We start from the raw sequence: 13,372 nt of genomic DNA on the forward strand, positions 1-13,372 counted from the left end.
AGACCACCCACAAAATAGCCAACTTTCAGTTTAGTAGTCTGTGGTGATGTTCAGTGGCACAAACCAGTTTGTCACTAAATAACAGTGGATAGGCTCCACACACATGATTAAATCAGCCAGGAGATGTTTCTGGCCAGTTAAATTGCTCTGAATATCGACCCTTAAATTCTTAAGAACTTTCTTTATAATTGTTGAATAATATGATTAACGTTAAAAAAACAAACAAACAGTAGCTCACCGGACATTCTCTGGTCTAAGTTTGTCTAGCACCATTTCTATTAGATCAGGTCTAAAGTCTTCCAGTAAATATTCAGCTGCAAGTACTTCTTCTAAAGGATAATACTGAAAAATAGAAGACATACAATTATAACAAACATTTTCAGAGAATAACAATGAAAAAAACATAGCTGACTGTTAAATATTTGCTTAAGAAAATACTTTTTTCCATAAAAGTAAGCAGTGGAAATTTGTTCAAATTTAATCATCACAATATAAAGTGATCTTCTAGCCCTCCAGCTCAATCAGGGTGGCTGCAAACAAGTATTTCAGGATATCTGTAAAGATCATTACTGAAATACACACATTTACTGGCGTTAGACAAACCAGTGGTGTACCAAGGGGGGGGGGGGGGGGGGGGGGGGGCGGTCCGCCCCGGGTGCACGCCGCTGGGGGGTTCCGCGGCGTGCGCCTGCTCTGAGTTCGCTGACTTCGCGCGTTCGCTGCAGCTCCCTCTGCCCTGGAACAGGTTACTTCCTGTTCCGGGTCAGAGGGAGCTGCAGCGAACGCGCGAAGTCAGGGAACTCTGAGAAGGCGCGTGCTGCGGCACCCCCCCCCCCCAGCGGCGTGCACCCGGGGGGGGGGGGGGGGGGGTCCGCGCTGCATCAGGGGGGAGGGTACTGCACCCGGGGGGCTGGGCGCCGCCCTGGGTGTCCGCCCCCCTAGGAACGCCACTGAGACAAACTAAAAATCACAAAAATCAGACTACATAGGCTAGAGGCAGCAACCTTAAGCTAAGTAATACAGTCACTCTGTTCACTCCCATGTTTCTGCCCGACAGATAAGTGACTTGAAGGAACATGCCATGCTGGCAAGCCCAATGTCACATCAGGACAGCCTCCTGACATAGAGGGTGTGATCTGGTGGTGCTCCCCTGCGTGTTGGTGTAATACACTGCAACCTGATTGTCTGTTTGAATGATTACAATTTGATGAGACTGCTGATCTCTGAAAGCCTTTAAAGTATTCCAGATTGCCCAGAGATCCAGGAGGTTGATCTGAAGATTCATTTCCTAGGTGGACCAAACTTGGGCTTGAAGCCCATCTACATGAGCTCCCCATCCCATGGAGGGATGCATCCATCTTCAGCACTTTTTGTGGCTGAGGAATTTGGAATGGAAGTCCCAGAGTCAAACTGAATCAAATGGTCCACTACTGAAGAGAGCATACTAGCTCTGGGGATACTCAGATGACATCTACCAGGTTCCCCATGGCTTGATACCACTGAGAAGTCAGAGTCCACTGGGCTGATCACATGTGAAGACGTGTCATAGGTGTAACATACATTTTGGAAGTCATTTGGCCCAACAGTCTCAACGTCTGCCGACCTGTGACCTGCTTAAAGGATCAAATCTTAGAAGCAAGTGCGACAAGTGTGTCCGCTCTCGTTCCGGAAGGTAGGTCGAACCCTCTGTGTATCAAGAATGTCTCCTATGAATTCCAATCGCTGGACAGGGCGAAGATGGGACTTGGGGTAGTTTAAAACAAACCCTAGAAGATAGAGCACCCGAATAGTAATTCACATGGACTCCTGAGCTCCATCTGAAGAGGTGTCTTCACCAGCCAATCGTTGAGATATGGGAACACATGGACTCCCAGTCTGAATAGCAATGCTGCAACTACCTATAGACATTCGGTGAAGAACCTGGGAGCTCACATGAGACCAAAAGGCAACATGTGGTACTGAAAGTGATGTGTTCCCAGCCTAAATTGTAGATACTTCTGGTGGGCTGGAAGTATCGGGATCTGAGTATATACATCCTTTAAATCCAGAGAGCATAACCAATTGTTTTCCTGAATCATTGGGAGAAGACTGCCCAGGGAAACCATCCTGAACTTTTCTCGGACTAGGAATTTGTTCAGGGCCCTTAGGTCTAGGATGGGATGCATCCTCCCTGTTTTCTTCTGCACAAGGAACTACCTGGAATAGAATACTCACCCTTCTTCCCTTGGTGGAACAGGCTCGACCACATGGACCTTTAGAAGGGGAGAGTTCCCCTGCAAGTACCTGCCTGTGCTTACAGCTGACTGAATGAACTCTCAGTAGGTAATTTGGAGGTCTTTGATACGAGTGCATATCCCAGACTTATTTGAAGAACCCACCAGTCAGGTAAGGGGCCACCTTTCGTGGAAAACTTCAGCCTTCCCCCCAGCAAGTCGTCTGGGATGGACCCTTTTACTGCTGCTATGATCTGCTGGAGCCAGTCAAAAGCTCGACCCTTGCTTTGACTGGGGAGCAGCAGGGGCCTTAGGCGCACGCTGTTGACACGAATGAGCCCGCTGGTGCTGAGCCTGAACAAGCTGGCAAGCCGAGGGGTTATACCTACACCTCTGACAGTAATAAGTATTCCTCCTCGGTTTGCCAAAAGTCCTCCTAGCTGAGGAGGCAGATACTGAAGGCACCCAGCGGGAGAGAGAAGAGATGGTATCAGTATGTTTTTTGATTTGGTCAGCAACCTCCTCAACCTTCTCTCCAAAAAGGTTAATTCGCCAGAAAGGGGCATCCGCCAACCTCTGATGAATAGAATGTTCCAAGTCAGAAACACGCAGACATGAGAGTCTGTGCATTGCTATTCTCAAAGCAGAGATCCTGGATGCCCCACATCAAAAGTGTCTAAGTGCCCCTGGCCAAGAACTTTCGACACGCCTTCTGCTGCTTGATCAACCTGCAATGTGACTCTGCCTGCTCCAGAGGGAGTGTCTCAGCCAGGTCCAACAACTTGCACACCGAGTTTTGCAAGTGGATGTTCATGAAGAGCTGGTACAATTTGTATTCGGGAAATGAGCATTGAAGCCTGGAACATCTTCCTCCCAAAAGAATCCAGGGTTCTAGATTCTCTACCTGGGGGGTTCGAGGCATAGTCCCTGGAACTTCTGGCTCTTTTAAGAGTGTATTCCATCCTCATAGAATTGTGAGGCAACTGAAGATTATCAAAACTAGGTACACTGTGGATCTGATACTGGGTGTCAATCTTCTTTGGCATTACTGGGACCGACAGAGGGGACTCTGATTCCTAACGAGGACTTTCTGAAGTACCTCATGAAGGACAGTCACAGTCTCCCTAGGAGGAGACGTGCATGCCAGGACCTCAAGCATCTCGGCCCTGGGCTCATCCTCTACTTCCAAAGGAAAGGGAACTGCATCAGCCATTTCCTTAACAAAAGAAGGGAATGAAAGGCTCTCCGGAGGAGACTTTCTCCTTTCCGGTGGAGGGGAGGGCTCGGAGGGAATTCCATAGGACTCAGAGGAAAAGTACTTTGGGTTTTCCTCTGAATCCCATGAGTGTTCCTCCTCAGTGTCAGAAAATACCTCCTGATGGGAGTGTTGAACCGAACCTGCCTTGATGTGGAGAATCCATGCCCTCAAGAACGGTATCGAGAAGTCTGTTCCCACTTCGACTCTGGTGAAGCTTCCTCCAATGATGTCAGGGAGTGTCGGCTTGGATGGCAGTCGACACCAGAGACGCATGTGGCACTGGTGTCAGAGGCTGCACCGCAGGCTGAGGGCCAAGCAGGGCTACAAGGGTAGGTGCAAGCACCCTCGATGCCAATGCAACCCGTTGCATAAGGCTATCTAGCAGCTCAGAGAGCAAGGCTCGGAAGTGCTCAGAGGGCTGGCACTGGGAAAGGCTGGGGTGCTGGTTCAGGTGCAGGTTGCAGAACCGCTGTTGTCGATGCAGGAGCAGGGTCTTGGCTGCTGGGAGCTGATGCATCGGGACCTCCTGAATGGAGGAGGAGCGGTCCTCCCAGCACCAACACTTTTTGGATGCCGAATCCTTAGATGCTCTGGAGCTCTTGGCACCATGCATCAAGGGCAACCAATGACAATGCTTCTTGGCCTTCACCTGAAGCGTGTTACCGAGGCTCCTCGGTGCTGACAAGGATGACATCGAATCCACATGTCACTTCGGGGTCGGGTCCACGATGGACAGTCCCGGAGGCCCTGCACAGCAGGAGGCCTCGAGGCAGGTGGAGACCCACTTGATGCTTCATTTCTTCCAGCGTGCAAGAGTCTAGCAGCAGCCATGCTTGCCTACGTTCCCAATGTGACGCTCAACACCAAGGAACCAGACTTGGCTCCAAAAGTCTTATCACGTTAAGCCTCTCTGGAAATCTGGGTCCTCTTTATGCATTGACAGAGAACACAGTTAGTGGGGCTATGGTCGGGCCCATGACACTGTACACACCAAGAATGTGTGTCTTTCTCAGAGATTATCTGATTGCACCGGGTACAGCACTTAAAGTGACTGGGAACCTTTGTGGACATGGAAGAAAAAAAAACTCTCTTGGATAAATTAACCGAAGCAATGGTGCCTGAAAAGGGGGCAAGGCACGACAAAAAGATAGGGAAAGTCTCCGGCCAAAGTCAAGGCCTAAATGCAGCCTGATAACGACGAAAAAGAAAGAAAACTTAAAACCGAGGAAAATAAACTAAAAACTTAAGGGAAAACAAAGAAAGGAGGTTCCACAATAGGAACACATAATTGATGATAAAATGAACAACAAATAGCCGAAAGGCACAAAAAAGCTCTTTGGGACTGAAGGATGTGAGGAGATGGTAAAAAAACATGCCCTCTGCTCATTATGGTAGAAAAAGAACCAAGGAGACCGTGTTCTCGTGGCTGGTTGGAAGGCACTCGCGCATACTTGGTGGAGCGTGTCTTGTGCTCCACAAAGCTCTATTTATACTTTTATAAATCTCAGACCGGGCGACGTGGATCAGTGTCACCCACTTGTGAAAATCTATAAGCCTACTTGTCCTTAGAGAAAAACAGTTTTCAAGAATCCAGTTTAAAATATGATGTTAGAATATTTTTAAAGATGTTTCGATTTTGTAGTCAGCATTCTCCTTCTGTAATATGGAACATTAGCTCTTACCAGCTAAAGATGAGGATAATAGTCAGGGGTACAGCATATATAAAGGGAAGGAACATAAAAATAAGCCTGACTGCTTCAGTGAAACAAACAAGAAAAAGAGACTATTAAATTTCCGAAAACAAAATTAAAAGAAAAAAGGTACTGAAAAAAACATTTCTGGTAATTGTAAGTTTACCAACATTTTTGGGTATGTATCAATGAGGAACTACAGTTTTAAAAGACAAGTAATGAAAGTACAGCACACTACAACCAAACATTTCAGCTAACAAACTGGGCTGACACAAGATTCAAGATTTGCATCTTGTTTATAGTCTACCATAGTGGTTCTCAAACTCATCAGGTTGTCAGGATATCCCTAAAGAATATGCATCAACATTCTGTTCTAGGTACACTCTCAATAATTAGTTGTACTATGTAAATCTTACAAATTCTATAACTGTTATGACATCTATATTCACTCTTTTTATTAAATGCAGTATTATCTCAAGTTTTGTTCAACGCATTGCTACTCCTATCGTTAAAACATATTACACATTCCAACGTCACTACACATTCTTACAATCACTCATCCCTACAAACAACATAACCAATACCATTTACTAACTATTCATACATTACTAGTGCAAATTTCAGTCCATACTCCTCTTAATCACTGCAAAATGGTAGAGTCTATAGTTACTCCATTACAAAGAAATAGTTGTTTGTAAAGCGTATTTCACGCTGAACTTTCACTTAATCTTACCATATGTCAATGTTCAATACAACTGTATTTCTTCACCAGAAAAATGGATACTTGCAAACATTGCAGCCATTTCCATATTACATACAGGACCAGAGGACCATGCGACTGACTCTTCATCACTTTATCTAAGAACTGCTGACTCCATGTTGGTTGTTTCTTGTTCTTACAGCTTCATCCAAACACACGCAGAGGCCCTACATGCACGTGTTTCGCTGTTAAAGCGTCATCAGGAGTCAAATACTCTAAATAAAACAGCAATGTGTTTAAACTCTATTCTTTTACATTCACTTATCTAATAAACATACACAAACATCAAGTATCATACTACTTACCAGCTACCGCAAGGGTTGAGCACTCGATCAAAACCAAATGCCCATGTTTGCGCCAAAAAGGATGCTCACACATGCGCATGGCTTCCTACAGGAGCCCCAGTGTTTAAATACCACCACCCTTTTAAATACTCAGCCGATCAATTTGGAATAACCGTATTCCATCAAAAGATTAAGGGCTGCTCATTTCTCAATAATATCAATGGGGCATTGCCCCCCCACCTCCTGGGATTAATATGATTCAATATCACAAAACTCAACTCCTGTACTGTATGTTTTTGCATTTCCCAATGGGACACTAAAGGGGCCTCTGCATGGCCAGTACGTAGATTGCTCAGATGCTGGGCTATTCGGATTTTGATTTTCACTGTGGTCTGGCCAATGTATCATAGGCCACATAGACACTGAATGCCGAAAACACAATTCATGGTATTACAATCCGTCCGGCCCAACAAACCACCCGAATAAGGAATAACAACTTCCCAAACTTGTAACGCATATTGGCAATATACACAATGGTTATATACATCTTCCCCTAATCTCTCATATTTTATACAGTTCCTACTATGATTTAGACGTTCTCCCAGATTCATACCTCGAGAAAAAGCAAACCTAGAAGTATTCTTAAAAATATCATGTATACCCAAAATCGGCCAGTACTTTCTTATAATTTGTACTATACTGCTAGACATCTGAGTATACGGTAAAACATATGTTAACAAATTTCTCTGGTATCGCAATTCACGCTGATAATTATATGATCTTTTTAACGCTTTCTTTAATATTTTACGGGGATACCCCCTGTGCTGAAATCTGGTCATCATCTGCTTCGCTTGTGCTTGAAACTCCTCCCAGGAACTACATAACCTATGGATGCGGAGTAATTGGCTAGCTGGAATACTATTTTTTAACATTCTAGGATGGTGACTCCGATAATGGAGAGTAGTACTGCGATCTGTATCTCTCACGAAATGCTTTAGTCACAAATTCTCCCTCCATCCATTTGATCTTAACATCCAAAACGTTCATCTCGTGGTAACCTATATGGTACACAAATTTAATACGTGTACTTATTGAATTTAAGTAATCCATAAACTGTACCAACCTCACATCATTACCACGCCATATCAACAGCATAGCAGCCAACTTTTCAAAATGATTGGGGTGCTGAATTTTTTTTTTTAATAGGTGGTGCATTCCCCCATCCCCCTCCCTTCGAGTTCCAGGGTCCCCCCTCCCTCCGAGTTCCAGGGTCCCCCCCTCCCTTCGACTTCCAGGGTCCCTCTCCCTCCCTCCGAGTTCCAGGGTCATCGTCCCTCCCTTCGAGTTCCAGGCCCCCTCCCTCCTAATTTTAAAAGTCATCTTGACTTACCTTGTCGGGGTTATGGCGGCCGGCAGCAGAGGTAAAAAGCGTGCAGGCTCGGCCCTTAGCTAAGTTTTCCCTTCTCTCTCTCTCAGCTCTGGTCCCGCCCTTGCGGAAACAGGAAATGAGGGCGGGACCAGAGTCGAGAGAGAAGGGAAAACAGCTAAGGGCCGAGCCTGCATGCGTTTTACCGCTGCTGCCGGCCGCTGTAACCCCGACGAGGTAAGTGAAGGTGACTTTTAAAATTCGGAGGGAGGGGCCTGGAACTCAAAGGGAAGAAGGGAGGGAGGGAGGGAGGGAGGGAACGAACTTCCGGTAGGTGAAAAATTGGGGGTGCTCGAGCACCCACAGCACCCACGGAATCGGCGCCTATGATCAACAGTACATCGTCAATATATTGTAGCCACGTGACTACGTCACCAAAATATCTTGATGTATACACTAGCTGTTTTTCCAACTGATCCATACACAGGCAGGCCACAGTAGGGGCGACCGTGGCCCCCATGGCCACACCCTTTATTTGGTGAAAAAACTGGTTTTGGAACATGAAATAATTGTGAAAAATAACAAATAAGGCCATCTCCCGCAGTACCTTTACCTTTCGGGCAGATAAAGGCAACGTGTCAAGTAGTCTCTCAATCATGTCCACAGCCTCTTCTTGTGGGATGTTAGTGTATAAGGCGGTGACATCTAGTGTCACCAAACAAATTTGGGAACCCTCTGACACTTGCACCTGCTCCAATAATTGAAGTAAATGACCCGAATCGCATACGTACGATGTAATAAGCTTTAAACAGGGGCGAAGATGAAAATCAAGGAACTGCGAGGCAGGTTCAAACAGCGATTCACAACCCAAAACTATTGGGTGACCAGGGGGATTGTGAAGAGTTTTATGAATTTTTTGGGCGAAATAAATCACTGGTACTTTAGGAAACTGATTAAATAAATACCGGAACTCACGGATGGAAAGTTTGAGAATTTGTTATTCCTCATTTGGGTGGTAAAACATACAGTTTGTTGGGCCGGACGGATTGTAATACCATGAATTGTGTTTACGGCATTCAGTGTCCGTGTAGCCTATGGTACACATTGGCCAGACCACACGGAAATTCAAAATCCGAATAGCCCAGCATCTGAGCAATCTACGTACTGGTCATGCAGAGGCCCCTTTAGTGTCCCACTGGGAAATGCAAAAACATACAGTACAGGAGTTGAGTTTTGTGATATTGAATCATATTAATCCCAGGAGGGGGGGTCAATGCCCCGTTGATGTTATTGAGAAAGGAGCAGCGCTTAATCTTTCGATGGAATACGGTTATTCCATTTGTCCTTAATAAAGATATTGATCGGCTGAGTATTTAAAAGGGTGGTGGTATTTAAACACTGGGGCTCCTGTAGGAAGCCATGCGCATGTGTGGGCGTCCTTTTTGGCGCACCCATGGGCATTTGGTTTTGATCGAGTGCTCAACCCTTGCGGTAGCTGGTAAGTAGTATGATATTTGATGTTTGTGTATATTTATTAGATAAGTGAATGTAAAAGAATAGAGTTTAAACACATTGTTGTTTTATTTGGAGTATTTGACCCCTGATGACGCTTTAACAGCGAAACATGTGCATGTAGGGCCTCTGCGTGTGTTTGGATGAAGCTGTAAGAACAAGAAGCAACCGACATGGAGTCAGCAATTCTTAGATAAAGTGATGAAGAGACAGTCGCATCGTCCTCTGGTCCTTAATGGAATATGGAAATGGCTGCAATGTTTGCAAGTACCCATTTTTCTGGTGAAGAATTACAGTTGTATTGAACATTGACATATGGTAAGATTAAGTGAAAGTTCAGCGTGAAATACGCTTTACAAACAACTATTTCTTTGTAACAGAGTAACTATAGACTACCATTTTGCAGTGACTATGAGGAATATGGACTGAAATTTGCACTAGTAATGTATGAATAGTTAGTAAATGGTATTGGTTATGTTGTTAGTGATTGTAAGAATGTCTAGTGATGTTGGAATGTGTAATATGTTTTTAACGATAGGAGTAGCAATGTGTTGAACAAAACTTGAGAAAATTCTGCATTTAATAAAAAGACTGAATATAGATGTCATAACAGTTATAGAATTTGTAAAGAATATGCATAAGAGAGATTTTCATATAATGGAGGCGACAGGCATGCAAATCCATCTCATGCATATTGACTACCCCACCACCTGGATGAGCCAAATTCAAGACCCCTGATGATGCTTTTATAGCGAAACATGAGCATGTTGGGTCCTGGTCGTATGGTGGAATACTATAAGAATTGGAGAGATTGAAACTCTAATACAAATGTAACCACAATTTCAAAAAATATATATATCTGGAACACATGACACTGCTAATGGTGAAAATGGACAGTTTTGGATGTTGCTGACTGATATCATCAATGGTTATTCAAGATTTATCACTAACGTTACAATGGTTTGTTGAAAAAAAGGACAGAACTATTTTATAAGTTGGTGATTCAATGAGTCTGATTTGAAGCAAGGCTGAATCTTGTGGGAGACTCTGGAGCAGTGGATTAACACATGATTAAAGAGCTGTGATCACACATTGATGTAAAAGACTGCCAGATATATGCTATTTGAATGTGTATTGAAAGAGTATTGTGGAGAATTGTTTGGTTTTAAATGTATTGGTGTATGGATTGGTTAATAACTATGGGTTAAGGGAATGGATTTTATTTTAGGAAAATTGTATTGATTTAATAAAGAAATATATTTTAAAATGTAAAACAGTTACTAGTGAATAATTTATAATTAATATGCATATTCATTTGGGATATCCTGAAAACTCAACTGGCTGGCGATCCCCCAAGAAAGGATTGAGAACCACTGGTATAGCAGAAGGAAAGTTTAGAACATAATCACCTTCTCCCAATTAGAACCTTAAGAGTTACAGAGCGGCCTAAATGCAGTACCTAAATCAAGATAAATCATGAATTTTCAAATGGCAACCTTATACAAATTAGCACACAAATTTCCTAGCTTGCATAGTATGGTAGCAAGAAAAAAGCCATTACTCAGAAAAGCCCACTTTGAAATCCTTTTTGAAGTATGCAGAAATTAAGCATGTGGCATAAAGTTTTGTGGTGTGATGATAGAGCCTTCTGCTTGAAGGCAAAGTTTTCCATTTAGCACAAATTCAACATAGCACATTCCCCACAGAACAATCCCTACTATGAAGCATTATGGTTCCAGCACTAATATGAAAATCTCTCTCATCAACAGAGCCTGAGGCACCCATCATGGCAGAAGAGAGAAACAATGGAGAAAAGCCATTGAGAAAAATCTGCTGCTTTCTGCAAGAAAGGTAAAACCATAATGGAGGATCATCTTTCAGCATGACATCAATGCAGAGCGCACAGCTAAAGTAACAGTAAGGCGACTTAGAAACAGAAAGATCAAGTTCCTTAACACTAGAACTACCAGAAGGGTAATTTTGGCCCCTAACAAAATTAGACTGCTTACCTTTAATGTATGAGTGAATTATTTCATGCTTCTCTGACTTTTCATGCCTACTGGCATTTCACACAACATATGAGTTTCAAGGAAATAGTTTTACTTTCCAAGATATAACCAGCTATACCTAAAAACACCCAAAGGGTTCCAACTGAGACCTTGAGATGTTTCAGCCATCTTACTGGGTATTTCTTCAGGCTGAAACATCTCAAGGCTCCAGTTTGTGTGTGGGACTATCTTTTCGTAATACTTCTCAATCCAGATTGTTTGATGTGGGAAAAGTTATTGATCTTTTTCTAATAAATCCAGCACCTTCAGGGGAAAAGTAGGGGTGTGGATATCGTCAATTTGAAGATAAGGTGATGAAACTGTTGGTCTCTAAAAAATTAGAGTTTTGAAATGCAAATGAGATCATTTGCCATGGACACTGATTTTTTTTTTAATCATAGAATTTCCTTTTGTGTAAGTAGTTGCCAGGTTTTATGTTGAGACCTTTGATAATATGATACTTTCTGCTAGACTAAAATGGATACGAGTAATTTCTATGTTCTTCTAGAAAATTGTTATTAGGTGAACTTTCTATACTCTAGTGTTTGACCAATATTGTGCCTTACGGTTTTTTTTTTTTTTTGCTTAACATAACCTTGAGGACTTCGTTTTACAACTGAAAAAGTTCTAGAACAACTTCAAGATCTGGATGAAGAAAAATTGGACAAAGTACAAATAGCAGTGGATTGGGTTCTGACAGCAATGAAGAATATACGCTTAACCCATGCATTTCAGACAGTGACAACAATGAACAATCTGACAGTCTTTTGGAAAACAAGGGATATAATTCAAGGCCCTTATCGATGAGAATGGCATGTGAATGCTGAGGCAGCCAACCATCCCATGCATCTAAGAGAACTAGTCAGGAAAGATTCTCCACAAATCCTTGGCTGACCTCTGCAAGTTCTTGGGCAAACTTTGCAAGTTTTGGATGGGCTGGAAGAATAAGTTCCAGATCCTGAAAGATGTGGCTAAAATCTAGGCAGAAAATAGTTATAACTACATCCAGAGGCTGTTTAGTATTTAACATAGAAATTAACCTGCAGTTGTCCAATTCCACACTGTTGACTTCTGAGTGAAATACTACTTTGGTCAAATAAGAAATTAAAATACAGAACTGGACTTACATGCAACAATCCTGTTATCTTCGATGTGTACCCTCGTGGCCGTTCTTTATCTTTAAATCTGAAAGCCACAGCATTTAAATCCTATAATAAAAAGTAAAACCAAAATTTTACACAGCAAGAAACTTCATGTTTTATAAACATTGAAACACAAAAATGTTACTTATAGCTAAATACAATGGTCATTTTTAATTGTTCCACCAGTAACACAGATAAAATCAAATTGATTTGTATTTTAGATTCAATTAATCACCTTTCCAAATCTGTGCAGCAGGTATTTATCTGGCCAAGAGGGATTACAACCAGTTTTGTACCTGAGACAATGAACAGCCCAATGTTACTAGGACTAGAAGTAACAGCAGTGGAATTTGAACCCTGGCTTACATGGTTCTCAGATCTCTGCTCTAACTACTATGCTTCTTCTGTACTCTAAGAAGAGTGTGGGGCAATTCTTTTATTATTATTTTTAAGCAGACAATGAAAGGCCTATCTAGCAAAAATGGGTCAGGATAATACTTGTCTATTTCTCAACTTTTCTTGATTTAGAGAAAATGGAGAAAAAAAAAAGAAAGGATGGGAAAAGATATTGGACTCGGGAAAATATGCTGGCCTTTCAATACTGCTGACAAAAGTTTGCGAACCTCCTAGTGTAGTCTGTATTTTAACCCAATTTATACTTAAAATATTATTTGACCCTAGTCTAAATTTAGATAAGAAAGATAATCTAACTGAATAAAAAACACAAGGGAGGTAAAGTTGGTGAAAAATTTGTTCTGTAGGTAGTGCGCACTTCCTTGAAGGAGACTTAGGAGCAATGTCAAGAATACTTTTTCACAGAAAGGGTGGTGGATGCCTGGAATGCCTTCCCACGAGAGGTTGTGAAGACGAAAATGGTGATGGACTAAGAATGCGTGGGATAAATACACAGAGGAACCCTATATAGCAAAGATACTTAACTGTAGCAGACATTCTCCGAGGACAGCAGGCTATATCTATATAAATAATTCTCACCTCCAACGTTCTGACCTCCAACATTCTGAACCTCACTGTGTGGCAGGGAAACACTGAAGCCCTGTAGTCTTCTAGGCTGTCAGCACCACTCACTCTCACTCACAG

At 42.7% G+C, this 13,372-nt stretch overlaps 1 protein-coding gene across 3 annotated transcripts in view; it reads right to left on the bottom strand.

The window, feature by feature from the left end:
* Positions 1–13,372, bottom strand: part of IDE (insulin degrading enzyme) — a 441,269-nt gene that overhangs the window by 232,824 nt on the left and 195,073 nt on the right. For all 3 annotated transcript variants that reach the window (XM_030203006.1, XM_030203005.1, XM_030203004.1), the window contains exons 10-11: positions 12,260–12,340; positions 239–342 (exon numbers count right to left, since the gene is read on the bottom strand). In XM_030203006.1, coding sequence (XP_030058866.1) covers positions 239–342; positions 12,260–12,340 — 185 coding nt within the window. The remainder of the gene's footprint in view (positions 1–238; positions 343–12,259; positions 12,341–13,372) is intronic.

Source organism: Microcaecilia unicolor, chromosome 5 (assembly GCF_901765095.1).
Source record: "Microcaecilia unicolor chromosome 5, aMicUni1.1, whole genome shotgun sequence".
In the NCBI taxonomy this organism is placed as follows: domain Eukaryota; kingdom Metazoa; phylum Chordata; class Amphibia; order Gymnophiona; family Siphonopidae; genus Microcaecilia; species Microcaecilia unicolor.